The sequence below is a fragment of the Falco naumanni genome, chromosome W (assembly GCF_017639655.2).
Source record: "Falco naumanni isolate bFalNau1 chromosome W, bFalNau1.pat, whole genome shotgun sequence".
In the NCBI taxonomy this organism is placed as follows: domain Eukaryota; kingdom Metazoa; phylum Chordata; class Aves; order Falconiformes; family Falconidae; genus Falco; species Falco naumanni.
In genome coordinates this window covers 28,466,202-28,491,932 of record NC_054079.1, presented here as the reverse complement: position 1 = coordinate 28,491,932, position 25,731 = coordinate 28,466,202, and the positions used below count along the sequence as shown (strand labels likewise).

At 34.7% G+C, this 25,731-nt stretch overlaps 1 protein-coding gene across 10 annotated transcripts in view; it reads left to right on the top strand.

Annotated features, from left to right (window-relative positions):
• The window catches only part of LOC121080396 (nipped-B-like protein), a 169,590-nt gene that overhangs the window by 105,729 nt on the left and 38,130 nt on the right, over nt 1-25,731 (top strand). For 7 of the 10 annotated variants that reach the window (XM_040578396.1, XM_040578390.1, XM_040578392.1 and 4 more), the window contains 7 exons: nt 281-1,807; nt 16,576-16,758; nt 20,038-20,235; nt 20,382-20,453; nt 20,541-20,630; nt 21,786-21,889; nt 23,486-23,572. In XM_040578396.1, coding sequence (XP_040434330.1) covers nt 281-1,807; nt 16,576-16,758; nt 20,038-20,235; nt 20,382-20,453; nt 20,541-20,630; nt 21,786-21,889; nt 23,486-23,572 — 2,261 coding nt within the window. The remainder of the gene's footprint in view (nt 1-280; nt 1,808-16,575; nt 16,759-20,037; nt 20,236-20,381; nt 20,454-20,540; nt 20,631-21,785; nt 21,890-23,485; nt 23,573-25,731) is intronic. The other 3 variants (XM_040578393.1, XM_040578394.1, XM_040578400.1) reach the window with 3 other exon arrangements.

Sequence of the window (25,731 nt, the reverse complement as noted above, 5' to 3'; positions counted from 1 at the left end):
GGGAATGTTAATAGGACTTTGATTTCATATGTTTTTTAGGGTATTTTTTAATGATTAATTGGCACATGTGATAGACTGACAATGAATGATAGTCTGAATACATTAAAAAGTATTAGTTAGAGAAGCTCTATTCTTTTAAATTCAGTGAGTTTTGTTGTGTGTGCACATACATGCTGAGGAGGATTAATTGGTCAGGGTGGAGGGCAATGGACATTTTTGCTTGGACATTTACCTGTTTTTATATATATAGCATTTGTGATTTTTCTCTTTTAATTTGCAGATAAGCCTCTGAAGAAGCGAAAACAAGAAAACAAACCACAGGAGGCTGGAGGTGCTACTGGAGGAAATAGATCAGCTTCTCAGGAGACAGGTTCTACAGGAAATGGGGCGAGGCCAGCGTTGATGGTTAGTATTGATCTGCAGCAAGCAGGAAGAGCAGACTCTCAGGCAACAGTAACTCAGGATTTGGACACCATCAAAAAACCTGAAGAAATTAAGCAATATAACGATGGGTTTGTGTGTGTTTCCCAAGAAGACACTGTTAGAGTTCTTAAATTTAAACCTGAAAACCATCCTGAGATTTTTAGGAAAACATCAGACTTTGAGGGTCAAAAGACAGATATCCAGCAAAATGAAAACAGACCAATGGAATTTCAGCAAAATGTGAGCAGGCGGTTGGAAAGTAAACACAATGAGAACAAACAGGTAGAAGCTAAACGTGAAAGCAGACAAATGGAAGTGAAACACAATGAGAACAGACAGACAGAATCAAAACAAAATGAGAGCAGGCAAATGGAGATGAAACAAAATGAGGGAAAACAAAATACTGGCAAGCAGGAAATAAGGCAGAAGCCAGAAATGCCGAAACAGAAGAGTGAAGGCAGGCCTGAAACACCAAAACAGAAGAGTGAAGGCAGGCCTGAAATGCTGAAACATAGACATGATAACAGGAGGGACTTGAGTAAGCCATTGTCAGATAAGAAAATTGAAATATCTAGGCATAAACTAGATGTGAAATCTGATCCTTCAAGGATAAAATCTGAAAGTAGATCTGATCCAACAAAACAAAGGCCTGATGGGCGTTCAGTTTCTGATACACCGAGGCGTGACCATGATAGCCTTAAACAAAGACCTGAGGACAGGGAGGAGTTGGAGAGATACAGAGGAGATCCATCCAAGATTAGAAGGCCTGAATATTTGAGATCCTCAACCAAAACTGAACATGATTCTAAACATGGTATTAAATCTGATGGTTCAAAAATGGAGAAATTTGAAAGGAAACATAGACATGAGTCTGGTGAATCAAGGGAAAGGTTTTCTTCTGGGGATCAGAAATCAAGACCTGACAGCCCTCGCATTAAACAAGAAAGTAAAGGAGACTCTAGTAAATCAAGACCTGATAAACCTGGGTTTAAATCATCCAACAGCAAGGATGAACGAAGGACAGATGGTAATAAGAGTAAAGTAGACAGTAATAAAGTACATGCTGACAATAAAGCAGAGTTTCCCAGTTATTTGTTGGGGGCAAGATCTGGTGCATTGAAACATTTTGTCATTCCAAAAATCAAGCGTGATAAAGATGGCAATGTCACTCAGGAGTCAAGGAAAACTGAATTGAAAGGTGAACAGAAGGGCAAAGTAGAGAAGATTGGGCTAGTTGAAGATCTAAATAAAGGAGCTAAGCCTGTAGTTGTCCTTCAAAAGCTTTCATTGGATGATGTGCAGAAATTTATTAAGGATAGAGAAGAGAAATCAAGGGTCTCTTGTTTTAAACCTAACAAGAACAAGTCATCCAAATCTAATAAAGGTAAGATTTTTTTTTTAATGTTAATTGCATTATATCTTGTATGCTCCTGTTCTTTTAGATTTGCTACTCCTGTGGTTAGAAATTAAATGCAAATGTTTAATAGTTAGCTTATATGTTTCCTTATATGGTTATTTTGGGGAATAAAGTGAAACTTGTCTATGGGATTGTTGTTATTGGAAATATTGCTACAGTGTAACTGAAATGATTTTACTCCAATGCAAGTTCCTAATGTGGGAATGCTTAAATAGTCTTAAGCTGTACTTCAACTACATTAGTTTAATCTGGTAATTTATCTTGTTAAACATAACTGCTATATGAGTGATTCAAACTGGTTTAAGTGTGTCTGTATATGGACTGGTACTACTGTAAATGAATCATTGTAGCTGGAGTGGTGGGAAATACTATGTATACAAGCCCTAAGATTCTTTTATATTTTTAATTGGAAATGAAATGTGTTTTTTCCAAGGGATGTTTTGACATGATGAAATAAGGCAGTTATAAAGTCCCATCTACCTCTTACACTATAAATACAACTCTGTTGGGAAGCCTCCACACTTTAGGCTGTGTGACAATAGGCTTACAAAAAGGTTCTGTCTTTAGGAGAATTCAGATATTGTTGTCTCCATGTGGAAAGAGGAAATGAACTGGTAAACAATGGGCTGGTATTTTCAAATTAGTAATACGAACAGGAAATTATTCAGAATAGTTTGTAGGTTTGATATTTGATTGATTGTCACTTCTGCAGATTTAATGCTTTTTCTAGAAATTGCTTTTCTTGGTGCTATAATTTTGGCTTCTTTGGTTTCAGACTGAAGTAGATAATTTCACATTGTGAAATCAACGTTACTAACTGTTCAGGGTTCCTTTTTTAATGTTTAGCATTTAAATTTCTTACATAGTTATGTTTATAGAGCTGTCATGTCTCAAAAATAGACAAAGTGGCAGGGGAGAGGATTTCAGCTGTATACAGGATTATTTATGAATGCAGTTCCAGGTATGTCATCGCTGGTGAAATCAAGATTAAAGTGTTTTCTTACAAAGCTGATCTAATAAGAAATGATGTAGAAATCATCTTTGTGAATATATAATTATGTTTATGTGCATGTGTACAGAGTTGATATCTGTATAACAAATTTATTGTGCTGTCTCTTCTCTATCTGCTAACCTGATTGTATTGACTCTTAAAGACTTAATTCAGGATGACTAATGCTTATTTGTAAGCTATTAGCCTCCTTGTTAAATATCCTTTTTTATCCTGGAAATATGAACATTTCCCCTCTCCTTTTTTGAGGTTCACAACAGGCAAAATTTCCATTTCTATCAATAATAGGTATCTAGAGTAGGACATAAAATTATGACATCTTTGCTGTCAGCTCACTCTAAAGATTTCAGATGAAACTTCTATGTCCTTGATAGGGAATGCTGAAAACTTTCTGATGGAATTCAGCTCTAGTCTCAAAAGGATAGCCTATGAATTCACATGATTCTATGTGCAGAAAATTAGCAATTTTTAGAGCCCTGAGAGCCATATACGGTGCATGTATGCTTTCTAAAATGTTTCTGAAGTAGACTTTTTTGTAGTCTGTATTGTATTTGGTTATTTATATAGTATATTTTAGTAACGTGTAAAGGTTTTAATGACACTTATCTGATTGGCATGACTCTAGTAGCTGTCACACAAGCAGTGCATTAATTTTAAAGTCAGTTTTATAACTTTTCTGCAATGTTTTTGTGTATTTTGTGTTTTCTGAAATCATATGTATCTTACATATTCTAAAATAACTTGGGACATATTTTCCAGGAGAAAAAAAAATGTTTGAATCTGATATCAGTCTCTTTGCTATTGTATCTAGAATAAGATTCTTATAACGATACCAGAAATAAGTTTTGTGGAAAGAATAGCATTGCAACTATGTTTCTCTTACAGATCAAATTTTGAGTGTTCATCCAGGCACGTTTCAGAGAAAGTGTCTTTGAACTTTGGATTTTTCATGTGTATTTTTAGTTTTACATCCTTTTCTCCAACTTCCTGATAACCTGCCTCCTAGGATATTTTATGCTAAATAGTTAGGTGAACTCCAGTATTTTAAAAGGCTCATAATTCATAAAGATATCTCTTTATAAGCAAAAGTCTATTTTTCAACAACTGACTAATAATAGAAAGTATTCATGTCATTTCCACAATGTCCTCACTCCAATTGAGAGAAATAGCATTCACTGCTTTACTCTGTGCCAATTTTAGTTATAAACATTTTCATACACTAGGAGATGTAATTTTTATAAACATTCTTTTAGTTCATCCTATCTTTCTTAATAGATTGTAGCAAATCTTTTCTGGTGTTGCCTTTTAGCATCATTATTCCACTACTTCTTGCATCCCTCTTATTCCATGTAGCTTAGTATATTTTGCTTTATCTTTCCTTCTTTTACCTCCTTGTATTTCTTGTCCTTTGCTTTTCCTTTCTCATACATCCCTCTCCCAAGAAAATGTCCTGGGTTTGTCACATACAACATCATTACTGTGACTTATCTGAAATCCAGTTTAAAATAGGATTAGTTCAACTAGTTTAAAACACCATTTAGATAGTCATTCTGTCTTAAGGCACTAATGCCCACTCATTATGGGCTCAGTAAAATTGACTTGTTTTAAGCTAAAAATAATGTTATGTATACTGAAAGTCTATACAACTTTTTACATTGTTTCAGTAAACTTTAAATTTTAAAATCATACCTTTATTGTACACGTGGATAAGCCTTGCATTGTACTGTAAAAAAACCCAAAATAACATTTTAATCAAACTTTATGGATAGGTTTGAAATTTTGTTAAGCTATTATATGAACGAGGTAGCCATAGTATGCAATTAAGATTGAACCATCCCAACAGTCCCTTTTGGCATTAACAAAGAAGAAGCAACGTTTTTCTCTCTCCTGATCCTTGAACATTTTTCTGAAAGATACACTCTAGCTCAGAGGAAATTTATGGAAGTTTTTTTTTCATAGTATTTTTGTTAAGGGGTCTTATGGTGAAATTTTGTGGCCTTTTTTGTCCAGGTCAGAATGAATTGTAAAACTTTTTTCTTCTGGTTCTAACATCTGTGAATGCCTTTTATTCTGGTTTTAATGCCACTGTATGTTGTTAGGGAATCCATGAAGCTTTTCCCTTCGAGTTTGTGCCTGCTATGAGGAGGTCATGTTTGCTATCCTTTTTTTTTTCTTTTTTTCAGAGCTTCAGTGAATACCTTCTCTGCTGCTTCTTATAACTATACTGATCAGCTATGTTGAGATGGGAGCTGTTACCAGTTTTACAGTTACTGCATTCTGAACAAGACAAATTTTACTTTGTTAAAGTATGAAACAGATATGAGTAATGAGAGAAACTGTAACTGTCTGTGTTAAGGAGATGTCTGAGGTCATTTATAATATATTTGAAGAATTGGTTTTCCAAAATAAGCACCACACATATAATGCAGATTTTAGTTCTAGGACAAATGAGTGCATGTTTTTTAAGTCTTGCACAGAAACACCTTTTGGGTCTTCAAATATCACCTAAAAAGACTTTATTGTTTAAAAAAAAAGTAGTGGTAATTTCACTGCAGAATCTAATGCCGAATGCTACTCCTTCATTGTATAATTGTTATTATAGGATTTCATTATCTGTACAACACAACTTTAAACACAGGCTTTCATTGCTCACTACAAGTCTTTCTAAATATACTGTGTTCTATGCTGCTATGATCTGAAATTTGAGTGAAGATTTGCCATTTCTTCAAAGGTCCTCTTCATATTTTTACAGGTGCAACTAAAAAATTTACTGCTGCTTAATCATCTTTTTGTGTGGTAGAGTTAAAACAATGCTTCTAAGTTTTTCTGTGTTCTATGCTTGTGTGTTTGGTTTTTAATTCCAGATGACTTTCAGAGCCTATAACTGTAATTTGTAGTCAGTGGTAGGTTGTAGCAATGTAAAATTCCATGGCATTTGTGTAACATGATGGTCTATCTTTGAGTTCTAGCACTGCTGGAAACAGTATCACTTGTGAAGCAGAGTAATCAATTAGGTTCTCATCTTCTAGGTAAGAGTGACGAGAAAGGGTGTATTCCAGGGTGAAAAGCTGTATTCACATTGTGTTGGCTCAGTGAACCAGCTTCTGATGCTTCTCACAGTCTTCTGGGCAGCACAGAGCTACTCACCAATACTTTTTGGTACAGCTGAAAACTGTAGACAAAAAGGTAGTATAAATTTTAAGCATATATTTAAATTCTTCATGTATAGGACTTCTACAAAGACAAAATTGGCAAACCTTTGAGAAAAATAGCTTATGGATATTAACTCATCAAGAAAACTTTAAGAGTTCAGCTCAAATTTATTTCTGAAATAACAATCTATTGATGCTGAAACAGATATACTGTTGTACTCACTGAAATCAGTGGGGCAAGCAGCTGTGCTGCAAGGAAATAACTGGAGTAAAAGCATATTTCCTTTGGACAGGAAAAGACTGCAACTCAGCTTGCTTATTACAGATTGTGCTTTTGAAAAGATACCAATGTGAAAGTCTGTAATTCCACAAATCTGAAATTTGGAATCACTGTCTTAGAGTTCCTGGTAGCAACTGCATTTGCGTGTGGGAAGGTCAGAGTAATAACCCACTAAACATCTTGCATGTGCATGCACTGCCAGATGGATCAAGCATGTTATAACTTTCTCTGAAGTTCTCTAGTAAATTAAGCCACATTTCAGAGTAGTAAAGGATATATTTCATGGTTTACAGCAAGGAGTTTATTGTGGTGGTTCTCAGCTGAAATCTTTAAAGCTTCTCTTAAACTGAATTTAACTGAATTTGTAGAAAAAACATCACTTTCATGAGAATTCTACAATCTTCCGTGTTTTCCTCTTTTCTTACTTATTAGTGACTACCTTTTTTCAACTTAGTCTAGAAGTGGAGCTGGCTGTCCCTTATGGCATTAGAAGTATTTAAAGATATGTTGGATTTGCAGAGGATTCATTTTAATATACACTTTGTCCATTTAGCCCTAATTATTTTTTTTCTCCTTTCTGGACTGAACAGGTTCATAGTTTGAAAAATATTCCAGGCATTGTTTAGTCAAAAGCCAAAACCAAACTGTATACAACCAGTTAAATCCAGTAATCTAGGAAGATCTCAGTTCTCTAGCATGGATTGTTCCTACTTGCAAGGATATATTATTTTTTAGGCATGGTGTGTATGTCCTATCCCAAAAAGTATGTTGGGATGTGTGTGGGCATTGTATGTATTCTCAGGAGCCTTAGTTTTTGGTGTTAGTTTTTCAGAAGTAGATGTTAGATAAGCTGCTATTAGTAGACATCAGGAATTCAGCAGTTGCACACTGGTGTCCTTTCTTGTGTTGATCTGTTACCAGTACAATAGGAGATGTTTACAGCACACTGCTTTGCCCCAAAGCTGCTTGAGTTATTTCCTATTTTTTTCTTTGCTACTAAGGTAAATATTTTTATTCTCTTTCTCACAGTTGTTCTTAAGTCTTCTCTGGATAATAAGAGTGAACTTTATGCGTTCCACATATAGTTCTTAGCAGCAACAATAAACTTGATCAAATATACTAGTTTAATTGTACTTTGGTTAATCTGAAATATGCTTTGTCTGTTTGCAAATTTAGGAGTGCATCGTTTAATTACTTCAGTTTTGAAAAATTACTTTGGCACATGTAAGTGATAGAAATGTATTACCTAATTTTTCAGAGCAATTTGTTGAAAGTCTGAAACTGCCTTTGGTTCGTGGGCTTGGATGCTTGATCAGGTTCCTCTTGTTTGTGGGAAAGGCTAAAGCTATTTTGCATAAATTATTTTTGTGACAGTGCATTGCAATATGTAAAAATGTGGGCCAGCAATTTGTCTGACATTACAATATGCAATGCAGACCTGTTCATGTGTCTAAGTATCTAAATATGGATGTTATTTCTTGGCTTATGTGCAGTAATATGTGATCAAAAATTTTGGTTTGAATTTTCTTCTATACAAAGGGTAAATTTGGCAGAATACAAATAGGGGAAAGCCTCATGTTTGCTTCTGGTAAATGAACTTTTCTGTTGCTTGACATTTTTAACTGCTTTAGGTGACTTTTTGTATAAGAAAATTTAAACTATTTACTTGAAATTTGTGATTTATTTTTGCTCCGTAGAAATATTACCAATGAACATAAAAGGATGCAACCTTTTTTATTCTTCAAATTACTGAACTGTTGTTTGCATCAAATAAAAGTTCCTTAAATATACTTACTGTTTAATTATTTTCTGAGCAACTTTCCTGTAGTATTTTATACTAAAAGCTAAAATATCAGCAATTTTTTGTTCTTGTTGTTAATGTAATTAAGTTACTTTGAAGAAGCAAAACAAGAGTAGCTTCATGTGATATTTTCAGTGGTAAAGGCTGAGAATCTTTCCATTATAGAGCAAGGTAAAAGCAGATCTTGATGTGCCTATAGTCATAAATCAGATATCAATCATAGTATTTCTTTTGCTTGTTTTCTGAAAAGATCGTGGTTGTATTGATTATATAGGAGTTTTTCTTTTATAAGAAGAAAAATTGAGGTTTAATTTGATTATATTTAATGAAGGTCTTTTTTCTTATGTGAGGCCCCATGGCTCAGTTTTTAAATTAATCAGAATACATGGCTGGGAAAATACGTCAATCATAAATTTCAGGTTCCAAACAATATTAACAGAAAATTACATGCTGTGTTTTGCAACTGTACAAAATACCTTACCTTTTTAATACAGTAAACTGAGTTGGCTTAAATTTCAATGCATATATTCAAAAGCAATGAATGACAGTGAAATCCAAAAGCAGTCCCCTGACACTGATTCATAAGTGAGATTCTTTGTGCAGCACTGCATTTATTTTAATTGCCAATCTTAATCTTGCTTCATTTTACTCTAAGTACTGCTATATTTTTTGTGAAGTATCTTGCAAAACTAGACAGCTCTATCCTTTCATAGATTTTTATAAAGACGAAGTCAGTGAATAGCAATAAGGAATAAAATAATTTGTGGCTATAGTTGCTGCAACAATCGGATAGCTTGAGGGAATCATTGATACTGATGTAATGTAAGTTCTCATGCTTCTTGGCATCTTTGGAAAGTGTGCATTGGGTATATTCCTTGCTTCTCTGTCTGGATCCTTTGGGGTGCTCTTTGGAAATCTCTTTCCTCTGTCAAAAAATGTTTCTTGCTTCTAAGAGTATTTTCTGCTATTCTAAAATCTTTTTTGAATCTCTGCTGCTTAGCTGTGGGCAATGATGACCTCTGTTACATCATGGAATTATTCAGTTGCTGTATCCAGGTTCTTCTCTGACCCACCAACCTGGCTGGGTCCCATTTCTCAAGGCCAGAACTAAGGACTGGAATATAACCAGGGAGCCTGAACCTTTCCTTTTGTTTAGCCCGAGGCCAAGAGCCTTGCCTTTATGCCAGTATTGAGGTAGATGAGGAAAAATTATTTTGAAAGATGTGTTTAAGCAGATTCTATGGAACAATATAGGGCATACTTCTTCCTAACACTACTTCTCTCCCTCCTGCCAAATACATTGCAGCAGAGAATCCTGTGGATGCAGTGGCGAGCAGATCTCGGTCTCCTGCCCTTTCAGGCATGTGTGTGAGCTGAGCTCAGGAGTTATCCCTTTATGGATGTAGTCAAAAGGTGAGGCCAAGGGGCTCAATAGGGAGTTATATCCTGTTTATAGGATGTAGCTGTATACCCTTCCACAAGCTTTAAGGCAGAGAGTGGAAGAGGAAAAAGGAAAGCCACTGAAGTAAATGGATGACTACTCAAATTATTTTCATCAGTATTCATCTTGATGGTGTGTTTTTCAGCTGATGATATGGTATTGAGAAAAAGTGGAACTTCTGTCTTATGAGCAGATGTACTTGCCTCATACCTTAAATTCAGTTTTGAAGAAAGGATTGTGATTTCTCTGTCTTTCCCCTTCCATTCTTAAAACTCTCCAGAGCACAGAATTATTTGGAGGAGTGTGATGCTGGTGGGCAAGGGGACTGATCACCAAGAACTTGGATATAAAGAACATACTGGAGCATTTTAAGGAAGAGCACAGTGGAAAGGATATAATTAAATTTGCACATTAAAGGATAGCTGAAAATTTTCAGCTTTAACTGTGTCCTGGTTTCAGCTGGGATAGAACTAATTTTCTTCTTAGTAGCTAGTACAGTGCTGTGTTTGGGATTTGGTGTGAGAACAATGTTGATAACACACTGATGGTTTTAGTTGTTGCTGGGTGATGTTTATACTAAGTCAAGACTTTTCAGTTCCTTGGGCCCTGCCAGCCAGAGGGCTGGAGGGGCACAGGAAATTGGGAGGGGACACAGCCAGGACAGGTGACCCAAGCTAGCCAAAGAGGTATTCCATACCATGGGATGTCATGCTGAGTATATAAACTGGGGGAAGAAGGAGGAAGGGGGGACGTTTGGCATTATGGCGTTTGTCTTCCCAAGTAACCGTTACGCGTGACGGAGCCCTGCTTTCCTGGGGATGGCTGAACACCTGCCTGCCCATGGGGAGTGCTGAATGAATTCCTTGCTTTGCTTTGCTTTGCTTGCGTGTGCAGCTTTTGCTTTACCTATTAAACTGTCTATTCCAACCCTCGAGTTTTCTCACTTTTACTCTTCTGATCCTCTCCCCCATCTCACCAGGGGGGAGTGAGCAAGTGATTGCGTGGTGCTTGGTTGTCAGCCAGGGTTAAACCACGACAAACCAGTAAGCAGTTCATCAGTCACAGGTAGTCATGCGGCCCGTTGCACTGTAGTTGCCTGAGCGCTATACTGTAACAGAACTTAACTGTTTTAAAAGGGTGTTTATTTTCCAAGCATCTTTATAAAGTAGGGAAGTACTTCTATTCCCTCTTTTTTTCTTTTAGTTCTTAATCTGAAATAGAACCTTATCTGCATGAGTGGTTGTAGTAGAATTAAGCTGTGAGTCTGTGCTGTTGTACTTACAATGACATGGCTATCCAACAACAAGAAAAGGCACTCTTGTTACGGAGTGTGTATTTTATTTGATTTATCACAAAGTTTGAATGTTGTTTGAGCTAATTCAGAAAGAAACTGCTTTCCTTCCTGTATATATGTCTGACACAGGAGGTTTTATCAGTGTAGTTATAGCAGTGACCCAACATTACTTGAGAAAGCTAGACAGTAAGCTCGTGATACATAAGGGAGGTAGACCTGAAACCACTGGAACATCCTCTATCAAATGCTCAGAGAGGACATATAAGGAAGGTGAGCTTGGCCTCTGTAGAATAACAGTAAGACTGGATATGCTAGTCATCAGCAAAATAAGAAGAGTCCAGTAGGCAGTTAATTTCTTCTGTGGTTAAAAAGGAGTGAGGGAGGAGGGCAAAATTGAGCTGTAATCTGTAAGTTTTTAAATTTAATGTCAAAATGAATATGTGTGGCAATTCATTAGTGTAGAAGTTCTAGAATATGGGGAATGGCTAAACTTAAATTTCTAAACACTGAGAAATGCAAAGTTAAGATTCATATCCCTACTCCAAACAAGTGGTACTGTTCTCTCTTAGACCCTTGTGTGTTCTTTTCTATGTCTTGATATTTGGAAAAAGTTGCATTTTAAAATATAGGGTGTATAGAGAGATTACTAGTATGAAATTGCATTAACTGCAGTTTTGCTTATTACAAAGTATTAGCACACAGAAATGGAAAAGAAAATATTTATGGGAGGCTAATTTATGCAAAAGACTTCATTAACATAAACCTTAGTTTTGAAAAGAACTTCAGGGCAGTTTTTCTTCAAGCACTTGTTCATTTGTTGCAATAGATGTATATGCAAACAGGCCATTTTGATGTCATGAGTATTTTAAAGTAACCATATAAGCAAACTGATATGGATTGTTTCCACTGTATTAAATGTCTCTTACAGTTATGGAAGTAGCAAATTGGAGTTCAGGTTTCTAAACATTTTTGAATCTTGATGGCTTGTTAGTTAATAGAAAATTACACCAAAATGTAAACCATACATCTGTTTTCCATAGTTTGAAAAGTAAAGATAAATCATTGCTGAGAAGATAACAGAGTTTATTAGTGTTGGTTTTGATTTTATGGCAGGAACAGCCTCTCTGATCTTGGAAAGCTGACCTAAGCGTCAGCAAGCATCATCCCCTTTTCCATAGCTGCTTGTTTGAAGTTACCATATCAAGCCTGGTGAAACTAATTTGAGCACACTGTTGTGTCAAAATATAGTTGTGCTGTCCATATTGAATGGATCTAATAAAAGTCCATAATGATGTTACGTTTTTTGGTGGGTTTTTTTAATGTTCAAGCTCTCTTGAAGGTATTCTGGTGATGGATGCATCTGCCTGAATCAGGGAGATCTATTTGACCTGCAGATTCAAGGCAAAGTAATTTTTGGATCCTTCTAAAGATTAGATTTGTGTAAATATTAGTTAAAGGCTGTTCTACAAACTTGAAACCACCTGTCAAGTTATGCACAAAAAGTGATGCTGAACTTTGAATCAGATCTGTGCCTTGCCATTCTTTTTCTTTTAAGCCATACGTGAAGAAGGGAAATACTATATCCACTAGGCATTTGTAGAACTCTTTCTACTATACATGGCAAAACCCTTTGAAAAGCTTTCCAGATTAAAATAGAATATGGGAGGAGGTTTACAGACTAATTCATTTCTGACTAAGATTCTCTGGCTGTTTTTTAACTGTATTGTATTGTCAAGAATTGTGAGAAACAAGTATCTTGATGGTCAGTGGATATTCAGTAACAGCTGAAGATTCTTGAATATCTTCTCTAAGAAACCTTTTGGTAACGGCAATCAAACAAAACCAAGCATATGTTCTTCCTCCAGCAAGCAACTAGTAAGTCATGAACAGCATTGCATAGGTTTGGAAAAGCACTGAAGAAGTGGTTGTTCATGTATGCAGTTCTTCAAGATGTATTGTTGAAAAATTGTTCTTACAGCTACTCTGTGACTCAAACTCCACATTAGTGAAACTGAAAGGTATCAGCATTGTAATTCCTTACAGTGGAACAAAGATTTGGTTATGATGGCACTTTTCTTGTGATGTCTTTTTGTTTGTTTTAATAGTTGTGGCAGCTTTGAGAATATGTGTAAGTGATGTCTGAAGAACACTGATGCCTATAGTCCATTTCAGGCATATTGTATATGCTGATCACATGCATTGCAAAAAAAAAATGAGTTATTCTGTTGACAAGGACAGTTTTTCAGAAAGTTTGATTTGCTATGGCAATCTTATTAACTTGTGGAGTAATTTTTTAGTAAAGTTACTTTCTCCTTTGCTATTTAAAAATCCATGCAAACTAGAATCGAACGTAACTGATTCAAGTGGAAGCAGGAAAGTAGGTACCAGGTCTTAGTAAACTTATCAAAGAAATTGAAAAATTGAAGGTGATCTTACCTGGTTTTGTAGATGTTTTCAAATGTTTGTGTTCTGTATTTTTTAAGCATTTTTGAAAACTATCCTGTAAACTGAAAATGCATTAGTATAGGGTTTGTAACCTAATGTTTGTTGCCATGTTGACTGGATTCTTATGGTGAACTGGATTCTCTTAAGTATTTCTTTACTACCCTGAAAAAAATAAATAGTACATTTATTATAAAATATGGAGCTATAAAAAAGGAATTTAGTAAGATGTTTCTAGTGAAGATTGGGTTGCTCTGACTCAACATAAGTAATAAAGTAAAAGAAATATTAACAAGCTCTTGAATAGAGTCTCACAGTATATAATATCCTTGAAATTCTTCAGAAAGGATGGGGAGTCCTTTTCCATGTATATCAGAATTGTTCATACATGTGCAGTCATGCTTAACTCCTTTGTACGGCATGAGTAAAACTCTTTAATTTGGTTATTTACAGTCCTCAGCAGTTAAGGAAACTGGGCATGCAGCAGACTTGTTCCAGGGAACAATGTGACAGAAACAGAAACTTTATGGATGGCTTATAGAGCACTTTACAATAATTCTATTTGTTCTCTTTTCTGCTATTCCCTTCTTGAATAAAGAAAGCTTTTCATATTCTCTAATAAAAGAAAAAGAGGGAAGCTTATACTGTCATCTGAAATATCTATAACAGGAGAGAGTGCAGTTTAAGTATTAGTTGAATTTAGCATTGAAGAACATAGAAAATTTGGAATTTTTGAGAAGGAAATAGTCATTTATCCAAATATTTCAAGTACTTAAATTATTAGTTTTTCATTTATGTCTAATTAACACTATGGTAATTGACTTATTTTTAATGATTGAGTAGTGTTCTACCCAAGGAACAAAATCAATAAGGAAAGCAAGAATAGATATTCCTAGGAGGTAGGAGAGTAGTAGCTTGTGATTTTTGTTTCTTGTTTGGTTTTTTTTTAAAGGGTTTTCTTACTTAAAATATATCACCTTTCATCTTACTGAGATGTTCTTTGTGCACAGTATAAGGAAAATAAAGAACAAATCCTGTTCTAACAGTTCCTCAAAGCAATGATCACAATTTTAAAACTACATCATGAAACATTCATAATTTTGAAATTGAGTTTGAAATTTAATTGAATTAGAATTTGGTCACGGAACTCTTTCCAAGCTAAGTATACAATCCATTACTGATTTTGTTTCCTTTTCCGATTTCCTCTCCAAGCAATCTGTCTTACCAGTTATTCTGGTTTTAAATCTACTTTTCACTGTAGACTAGGAGAGGCTTAAAGAGTTATTTGTAGAAAATACTCCTGTTGTGTAAGCACATCTAGCTTTTAAGCATCTGTATGAATCTTAATGCAACTTTTGCTCCTTTATTTGCAGCTGGTTTTTGCAGTGTCTTTGGCCAGATTTGCTGTTGGTTTTGTTCTGTGTTTTGTCCTGCTGATTTCAATAAAATCACCAACAGTGCATGAAATTGAGAATATGTGTTTAAAAAACAGGACCTAAGGCCCTCTAGCAATTTCATCTGTGGAAATTGTCTTAAGACATGTATGTGCAAATTTTCCTCTAGTCTGGGGCTGAATGTAAGCTAACTCTCTTCAGACATTGTATAGGCATACAAAGAGGCATGGAGTATTAGTGTGGGGACACCACTGCTCAGACGTGGCTATGCAGCGTCCAGATTAGACCTGGCTGGCATCTAGTCAGCTGGTGGTACGCACAGAGGAACTGATCTGTGTGTGCTGTCATACTTCTGCCAATCTTCAGTCAAGTGCCCAGCCTGCAAAGAATAATAACTTCACAGCACCATGGTAAACCAGACTGTGAAATGTTTTCTAGCATTTTTGAAAGCATTATTGAGAATTTAGATAACATTGGCAGGTGGTGATTATCAAAGGATGGTAACTTAAAGCAAATAAATGAGTGACCACAGCATGGGAGAAGCAAGGACAACTTTTGGCATCAGTTTTACTTTATAGATATTTCCTTATCTCAGTTTGTAAAGCCCAATATTTTAAGTTAAATATTTTTTTTAAATTGCACTTAAATGGGATGACTTGCTGAACATACCTGAGAATTATAGAAAAATAATTTTCTTATCATTAGTTTTGTTGCTTATAGGCAGTTTATATGGATGTAGAGATATGTGAAACCAGTAATATATAAGACTTTTAAAAAATGTTGTTGCTGGAAACTATTTTCTCATATTAAGGCTCTTCTAATTCTAGTTAAAGTGTTTTAAAGGAGAGGGGAGACTTAAGCTTGGATTAGAATATGGGAAATCCAGAAGAGGATTTCTTGGAAGATTTTGTGTGTGTGTGTGTGTGTGTGTGTGTAGCAATTGGCAGGTGATTTCCTCTCTATCTAAATAATATAGTATGCCTTGGGAAGGAGGGAGAGGTGCTTATGACAAAGGCATTTGTTCTGTTGTTGGAAAAGGTTAACAATTTAGTCCATTAATCTTAAAATCCGTGCAATAGATTCTTTGATAAATAAAGATAAGAAATCAAATAAACCCCCAAGAAATACTTCTGAATTAATTTGGTTTCCTTTTGTCACTTGTAAAATATTTTGACTGTAAATCTCCTTCATACTGACTACGTATGGGCCTAATTGTAGTTTCAAAATGTGATGAGAATTGTGTGATGATGTCTATTTACCTCTGTGGGAAAGAAACTTGATGTGGTCTAGCTTGCTGTTTGTCTATATTAAATAAAAATCTTTCAACTATGCTTTGTAACAATATCAAGAAAAAATTTGGGTTGTGTTATAACACTAGTAGTAGGAGGTAAGAAAGAAAAAAATCTGAGGCAGAGGTTGGGATGTCAATGATTTGGTCTGTATTTAGGGATAAGACCCCAGAGATTCTGCCACAGATTCTCTACCTACTGGAAAAGGGAAGATTGCTGTCTTGTATACACTAAATAATATGAATGAGAATAAACAGAACTTCTGATGAGGGATAATGAATCCTTAATTTACTTACACTGTTAGAAAGCCTGTTGAATTCAGAGAATGAACCAAAATAAGACTAAATTTTGCGCAAGTAGAGCAAAGAAAATTCACCAATTTGAATTTGCTTATATGTCTGAAAAAGTATTTTATTGAAGATGTGTATACAATTTATTGTGTTAATTTCTAATTGCAGTGTGAACAATAAACACAACTTTAGAAAGGGCTTTCAAATACATCCAAGTATATCTAATTGTGGTATTATTTATTAGTGGATATACTGTAGGCAGTTCCTGGGAAAAGGACTGTAGTTTTGGGCCCTTATTATTATCTTCAGGTTCACATTTACTCTTCTTGCTCTTCATTAATAGGTAGCATAGATCAGTCAGTGTTAAAGGAGTTGCCTCCTGAGCTCCTGGCAGAAATTGAATCCACCATGCCGCTTTGTGAACGTGTGAAAATGAACAAGCGCAAACGTAGCACAGTTAATGAGAAACCAAAATATGCTGAAATCAGTTCTGATGAAGACAATGGCAGTGAAGAAGCTTTTGAATGTAAGTAGTACATTGTTCTGTTCCTACTCCTAAAGAAAGCTAATATTTTGTTTTTACAAAAAGATATACTTTTTTGTTGTTGGCTACGCTAAAACATATGAAAACAAATTTGCTGTCCAGACAACTACTTGGCCAAGAACCTTTTTTTTTCTTTTAAAAGAAAAATTACTTGATTTCAATTTGTCACTCAAGATGAAAAGCAGTTAGTTGTTAAATTTCTTTCCCTAATTACCTTATGGGAAGCCACTGCCTAGATTTATTTTTTTTTAGTCGTGCAATGAAACATTTTTAGCCAGTCAGATTAAAGAAAATAGCCTGTAAAGCAGCTCAGAAAACTTGTACACAAAGCTATGCAAAGAAAAAAATTCAATAAATACATTTTACATTATTCTGAGTTTTATTGATAAGAAAAGCAAAGGAACCCCTCTTGAATTTTTCTAACATGATAAATTAAGAATATTAGTGCCTAGAAGTTTCTTAAAATATTTCTTCTTCTATTATTTCCATGGTATATTGCTTGGAAAACTGGAATTTTTGTCAGTGGTTTCACAAAATAGTATTTGCTGATGATACTGTTTCTGAATTAAGAGTGATTTCAAAGGAAGAGAGGAAGCTTGTAGTTAGACTTTTGCTGTGCAGTCAAGGTAATGTTCATAAGTGTGAAAAAATTGTTATATGCCTCTAAGTTAGGAAGGGATTTCCTACTTGCAAATAAGTGTGTAGTTAGTTTGTCTCTATGGTAGTTCAGTTAGCCAACACTGAAAAGAAACTCCATTGAAATGGAGTGAATCAGTTCAGTCTGAGTAATGTCTTAGCTGTTACCTATGCAGAACTACAGAAGTGTCTAATCGCTGTTAACCTGAGAAGACATCTTGCTTATAATGATTTTTTTCCAAGTTTAGACTCTTCCACCTTTGCTTATCTAAACATCTTACTGAACTTTTGTAAAACATGTTTAGCTTCCTAGTCTTTCTTAGGGTTCAAAAGAGAACAATTTATTTGTCCTGCTTTTTTAATATGTTTCAAGTTCTCATCCAAGTAATACGCAATGCATATACATAGACATACAAATTTTAATAGTGATACCTCTGATCTTTATCAAAGAAGCAGAAAAGAATGTCCTTTTGTTTGTTTGTTTTTCATTTAAAATATAACTGAATAATGCTGCTTTGACCATGAGTATGAGATCTTGAGCTAACTTGTAATCAGATGATTTGCTTCATTTTGAATGCTGTATTCTCTGTTTACCATATCATTTCATCTGTTTGTGATGTTAATAATATGGAACAGTGAATTAAAAACAGAATAAATAAAGCAAAATTATTTAAGTTGGTTGGGAATGGAGAGGATTGTCAGGAATTTCAGAGATCTTAATTTACCTATTAGCCACAGTGACTGTTGAAATTCTTAGATGCGAAATAAAGCAAATTAAGGAAAACTTTCAGTAATTATATGCTTTAAGGGATTCCAGTTTCACTAAACCACTCAAGAGATCTGGCCATCATTCTAAACAATTCATTGAGGACATCTGGTTTAAAAATAAATTATATTTCTTAAAGGATACTGTAGAACTTAACTGAGTTAAAATGAGACAAAATGATCAAGAGAATGAAAGATTTGTAACAAGTGGATTTAAATTTATGCTGGAATGCTATATTGGAAGTTACTTTTCTCATGAAGATGTAGCTGGGGTCAGAATTCGTCTTACAGAGCTTAAATTAATAATGATGATTTGTAAACTGTGGAGACAGATTTCATCTACCTCCACAAAATACTGCCTCATGGGAGGAAGAGAATCAGTTAAGATATGTAAAGTCTTTTCCAATAAACCCCCAACTGACTTCTCCAATATGCTCACTTTGTGTATCCCAGACAGCTTGCTCTTCAGTCACAGTTAACTCTCAACCATTTTAGAACTGACAGTGTTAGTAGCTCAGGCCTCATGAACATGACTGTACTGCCTCCAGAAGCAAGTCTGATTCATAAGCAGAAGAGCTCAAAGCATGAACTAAGTTATTACCTTAAACACTTGGTCCACCTCTGTGCAGAAGTTTCACACTGTGTTTTCAGAAGTGGGAGCCCTCTAGGGTGCAGTGCAGAGCATTAGTATCACCACAGGTTCAATGTTGTTTTTATTAGTTCTGAGCCTGGGCTGCCTATTAACCATATCCTGGTACTATACTAGGTGTAACTGTATCCTGGTATGTTTCCTATGCTTCTCAATAAACTGGGGTTGTGGAAAGAATTTGTCAGTTCTGTCTGAATGCTTGGAACCATTTTGCTCAGAAACCACCCTATATACAGTCATACCTCTCTAAACTTCAGGAGACTGGTAAAGATACACAGATGTCAGGGCTATTATATGCAAGTTCACAAGAATAATAAACTCCGGTAGTCTAGAATGTAATGTTTTGGAGCCGTTTTGATCTTCACAGCACAGTCCATGTTAGACATCTCTGCTAACCCAGTTATCCTGTTACATTAGATAATGGAGAGTTGGCTGTTTTCATGGGTGAAATTGCCCCCTCCTCCATATCCTTTTTCTATTACATCTTAGCACCCTCTTCCCTTCAAGACTGTCTTTGAAAACAACAAAGAACTCTCCATTCCTCCCCCCTCCCCCCTTTACTTCCCCCAAGTTTCTGTATAGAACACTTACCCCGTTTTTTCAACGTTCAGTTCTGCAAAGGTTTTTGGTCCTGTCTGAAAACTGGTTATAATAACTTTCTGTGGTATATCCTCACTGCCTGGCACAAAATTGTGACTCCAGCTTTCTCCTTTACACTGAATTTCCTGCAATATATATCAAGGCAAAATTTTAGTCGTCTTGGCAAAACAATATCTTTAAGCAACTAGGTTACCAAGTCTCATTGGAACTTGCTGTGTTAGATGGGCAAAGCAATCACTGAACTAGAACATGGACACCCAGTAATAGTCACAATTTAGATAACTGAAGAAATCATCTCAATGTTCTCTTATGAAAGGATGAAACTTATTTTGATTTTTTTCTATTTCCCTGACTTTGTTTAAAAGGACAAATGTCCTGTAAATTTGTATTTTTAAATGTTTGCTGGTGTCTTTGCCAGTTTCAGGCACAGTTTTCATGTAATTCAAAAGATTGTTAGAATAATGCTATAACAGAATTTTATATGATAGTTTTAGAGCACTCACTTGTTTTACAGAACATCTATATGATAGTGTTTAACTTGAAAATGTATAATTTTGAGCTATTAAAAGTAGAAATTTTGTACTTATAATGAAAATGCATTTCATTTCCAGATTCTCGTAAAAGACATAGAAAGGATAGAGATGAAGCTTGGGAGTATGAAGAACATGACAGAAGAAGTTCTGGTGACCATAGGAGAAGTGGTTATTATCATGAAGGAAGGAGGACTTCTGGTAGTGGCCGTTACCGTAATCGCAGTCCCGATGACTCTGATATCGATGATTATTCTCCTCCTCCTAGTCTCAGTGAGGGTATCATTGTTTTAAATTTTTTATTTTCTTCCATAATACTAGTGCATTTTTAAAAGATATGTTAAACATTTAAAAATAAATGTCTTTACCTGCAGTATTGAATATAAGCATAAGAAATGTAAACAATCCTTTATTCTCTTAATTAGTGGCTAGAAAAATGAAGAAAAAAGAAAAACAAAAGAAGAGGAAAGCTTATGAACCTAAACTAACACCTGAAGGTAATTTTAGAAGATTTATTTTCTACAGTTTGTATTTTCTATTTTGTATATAAAATAATTATATATACATTTATTTTTTTTCACCAGAAATGATGGATTCTTCAACTTTCAAAAGATTTACTGCTTCAATAGAGAATATTTTGGAAAATTTAGAAGACATGGATTTTACAGCTTTTGGTAATATGTCAGAAATTTTCAAAATGCTTCCCCCAATTAAAAACACAAGAAAGAAAAAAATTTGCATCTCAGTATTTTCAGACTTCCTCCTTTGTGATTTAATTGCCTGTGATACATGCTACGGTATGCTGCATTTATATGGCTTCTACCTTGAGTGGAGGCCTTTACCTTTCTACTTCACTTGCTGCTACAGGAAGATCATCTTTCTTCTTCCTCCCTGCAGAATCCAAAAGGGACATAAATCACAATGAGACAAATAATAGTCCTCTGGAGTGGAAAGGATACCTCTTTGGGATGTCATTAGGGTGTTCTCTTCTGTCAAACATATCTTTGTAAACAATAGTAATTAATGTAAGATGGTTCTCTTGCCAGTAATGTTTAAGGAACATCATTTTGCATCTGTTGTGTCTTTGTCCCAACAGAGCTTGATTATTCAGTTCAGCAGCAGAGTGCTTATGCACTGATGGATGAGGCACTGAATCACTGTATACTCCTTATCCATTTCAGTGGAAAATAAGCCAGTTTAGCATAAGTGTCTGATGAATTAGTTCAGGTTGACCAAGATGACTTTCTATTGAAATGGATAATGGATCATTCGTTAATTTTTTTCCTGTCATCTTTGTCATAAAATTAGAACAAGGGGAGGAGCATAGTAAACAAATCACTACAGCAATGGTGTCTACAACCTTGGATTTAAAAGTGAAGTAATTGGTTCTTTCTGTATGTCTTGTAACATCATGGCATTTTTGTCAGGGTAAATGTGATTAAGATGCAGTATATCCCAAGGTACTTAATTTCCTATGTGTTTTTCATCTGTTGCCCTTCCCCAGATTTGAACTTTTGAATTGGGACTACAGTCATTTAAGATTTGTTTTACTGTAATGAGGGTGATGGCGCAAGAGCTGCAATAAATGGATTTTTCTATATTAAAAATATTTTTAATTTATGACTTTCAGTCATATTTAACAAGTAGTCATTTTAACACAACCAAAAGTTGTCATCATGAGTCTTCATTAGATGGAACTATTAGATGCTAGCTATTTGGAAAATCAGTTCTTTTTCTTTACTTGGCTTTTTCATATTGACGGTAAAATACTAGTTGCCTTGAAGCCTTATTAGAAATATGATTGTTAATGGTTTAATTTTTTTTTAAAGGGGATGATGATGAGATTCCACAGGAATTGCTACTGGGAAAGCATCAGCTTAGTGAGTTGGGTAGTGAATCTGCAAAAATCAAGGCAATGGGCATTATGGACAAGGTACACCTTCATAGTTTTTAACTCTTTTTGAACATTTAATTTTTTTAAACATACAAAATCTTGTGTCCTCTGTAATATTCTACCCTCTTCAGGTGCATGTGACAGGTACTGTGAACAGTTGTGCTTCTGCTGACTTAGCTGAAGTGCTTAAAAAGTTGCTGCATCTTAACTGTTAGTGTCTCTGAAGCTGAGACATTTTTGTTGAATGGTCCTTCTCTGTGTTAACGCTGTCTCAGATCACTATATGCTAATAGGTAACACATGTCTGAGCAGTAAAATCTAAAATAATTAATCTACTTTCACAAAAGCACATCAACCTTTGCTTTGCTTCTTACTGCTAGTGCTGAGCAACCACAGTAAAACAGAACCTGCTGACAAAGTAAAAAAATCCACCCTTTCTGATATATGCTGTTAGTGCAATCTAAACATATGATGTCCATCCAGCATCACACTGAACTGCCTACTTCCTTCCTCTCTCCAAAGAGTACTGTCAAACTTAGGAGATTTAATGCCCCAGGTGAAAATAAGAGTAATTTTCTGTAGTCTGCATATTGTGGTTTCTTTGCCGTACTCTTCCTGACTTCAGTTTGTGCCAACAGAAAGTTCCCTTGAACTGTTGGTATCACACCTCTAGAAACAACGCTCTTGCTTTCCTTATCTTCCTAGAACTCTTGGCTTTGGGCAGTCCTGTGTTAAATTCTTACTCTGCCTGCTCATGACCACTTACTATGTTTATGAAGTATCTGTGAAGCCACTTATTATACAAATCACTCTGAAGGGTTTTCTTTAATCCAAGATTTAGATATTCTTCCTGGCATTTTCTTCGATCTCCCTACCTTCCTTTGTAACGTGTTATCAGCCTGAGTGTTTCTCTTTCCTGATAGTTCTCACCCTTAACGTCTGTCCCCTGGGTTTTTTTCACACACGTACATACATATATGCATAAAATCGGAGTTTTGTTGCTTCTAAAGGTGAACACCAATAGTATGTATCTGGATGAATGAAACTTACTCTCCTGGAGTTTAGCATATTCTACAGATTATTTAATCATAATTCTGTAGAACATCAGTAAGTGAGTTTGAGTTACATTTTTTAACATGCTAGTTTTTCAAAGTTAACACAGTTATTAAGAATATGTTTCTTTTTTATGAGCATTCAAGTATCAGGGAATTCTATTTCTGCTTGACTATAGAATTTGGATTTTCTTTTAATAAAGCTCTATATGGTCAGTTAGAATTTGTGATTGATACTTGGACTTGGTAAATTTCTGTTTCTAGAAGCAAAAGTGTATAACTGTACAACATTAATTACAGCTATGCAGTTTTAAATACATTTATAGGGATTTTGCTGATTGGAAATATAGTTTGATTGCAGTCTTAAAATGTATTTCACTAGTTTCATTGTTGTCAGCATTCTCAGTCATGCTGTGTCAGAAACCATACAAGTCAAGATCCAGTCCTTATCTCAGATTACTTACAATTTAATTTTGTCAGAATACATAACATGTTCTGTCCTTCATTCATGGACATTTTTTTCAGCAACTTGGAAGCCATTGCGTTCCTAGAGTTGTTTGATGTGTTTTGTTTCTTGTTTTAGCTATCCACAGATAAAACAGTTAAAGTCCTGAATATTTTGGAGAAGAACATTCAAGATGGATCAAAGCTTTCTACATTGCTTAACCATGTGAGTTTCAAATTACATCGTTTCACATCATTGTGTAGAATACAGTTTTCTTCACTTAAGTGCCATATAGTAATAGTTTCAAATACTCTGTGTGTAAGGAATTTCTGATTTAATGTGTATGTCATTAAGAGATTGCCAAATTTTAAGATTTGAAGTAAAATTCAATTGATTATATTTTTTCAGTACTAAACATATTTTACTATAGTACTGATAGATAACATGTATTGGGAGAAATTGAGTTGTCTTTTGACTTAATTTTAAATGTTATAGTTTTATCCTGAAATATTAATGGTAACTGGTATAACTTGCACCATTGGACATTTCTTTGCTACTTTTCTACGTGTCCATAAAAGATCCCTTACACAATGGAAAAAGTGTTACAGCTTTCATGTAGAGCATATTCTTCTCCTGAGCATTAAGAACTTAGTGCTTTATTTAGGTCTGCTCTTATGCTGCAAAGTTGAAGTTATCAACATAAACAAAATTAACAGGAAGTTTAAAATTTTAGGGTTTGTTTTTCTGATATTTCTAAAACTACGTGGGAATTTGGATTTTTTATGAGGCTGAAATGTGATATTATGCATTGTATATATTTATTTATTTCTATGCTTTCTAGTCAAAACAATATTTTAGTAAGAATAGAGTTCTTGAATTTAATGAAAAAACCCACACCTTTATCTGCAGAAATAGAGAATTATTATGTATATTGGAAAGGAAGAATTTGAACTTGAAAATGAAAACCAGAGACACATTACCTCTACCTAAATATTTTCATCTATATAGTTTGTTAGGTTTTCAAAGTTTCAGTACTGAATGTCTTTGGCAGTATGAAAAATAAGTGAAAAGAAGGTGCTGGTTTACCTGCTCTAATTCAATATGATTGAGTCTTTATGCCAATGCCTTAAAAGGGGTATTTTTCTTTAACTTTTTTGTAGTTAAACTCAAGATTATTAAGCAGTTACTGAAATTGTCCAGTGATTGCAATTCAGAGACAAAGCTTCAAATAAAAAAGAAGCGATCTTTAGCCAAACAAGTTTTAGATTTTTATTAAACCCATTAAACATGATTCATTCAGGTCATTATGTCAAAGAAAGCCTCTGCTAAGGAGTAAGCTTACTACTTTCTGAGTGCAGTGAAAGTATCCTACCTCCATGTCAGGATATTTTTCAGAGGCAGATTGCACTTGCAGATTCTTTTTATTTCCAAGATTAATGAAGGAAAAAAAATAGAAAAGATTTAAAACTACTTGGGGTTTTGTTTTGTGGGTTTTTTTGGGGGTGTTGAGTTTTGGGTTTTTTTAAGCCTCCTTTGTGTAAGGAACAAATTATTTAAAGCCATTCTATGCAAGAAATTTACAGGGATCTCCTGATGTTGATTTTTCAAATATCAATCTCTCTCATATATATAATGCACTGTGATATTTTTAGATTCTCTTACCCCAAAGGGAAAAAGTTGATATGGTTTCACCAACCCCTTATTTTTACAAGGAAAGCCAAGTGTTGAACTGTGCCATTATACAGGCAGGAAAGATTCTTTTTCTCTGTACCAGAGAAGTTATTAAAGATTCCATCTGGTTTTGCTATTAACAGGTTTATTACAATATTTCAGTAGTGCTGGGTGGTCATAATTAACCTCATGTATGTTTGTTTTTATAACTTGTACAAACACAGAAATACAGAGATTCTATACCCTGTGCTAAATCTAAATGGTCATATTTGTTTTAAACCCATTGATAGTAAATGAGTCAGTCTGTGGAGAAAGTTGTATTCTCATGAGTTTTGTGTGACTTAACAGTCTTTTTGTGTAAGAATTCCCTCTAGCGGCAAAAATTAGACTGATCAAAGCAGCAACTGGTGAGCATAGGCCACTGAACAAAACTCTAAATGAATGAGTTTAGATTTTGATTAAGGTACATCATTATTAAGTAGAGAATGTGACAGTCTTCCTTCATAGTGCTTCCCAGTGATACTTGGAAAGCTTCCTTGTGTTTTACCAGAAGAATACAGTGAGATATTGAAGATTTGTAACTTAGGGTTACAAATCTGTTGCTAGTAAAACAAACATTAGTTGATTTCCAAAACAATTTTTGTATCATAAATGTTGTATTTGTGTGTGTGTAAATATATTAAAATACTGTTATCTTTTATTTGATAAGGATA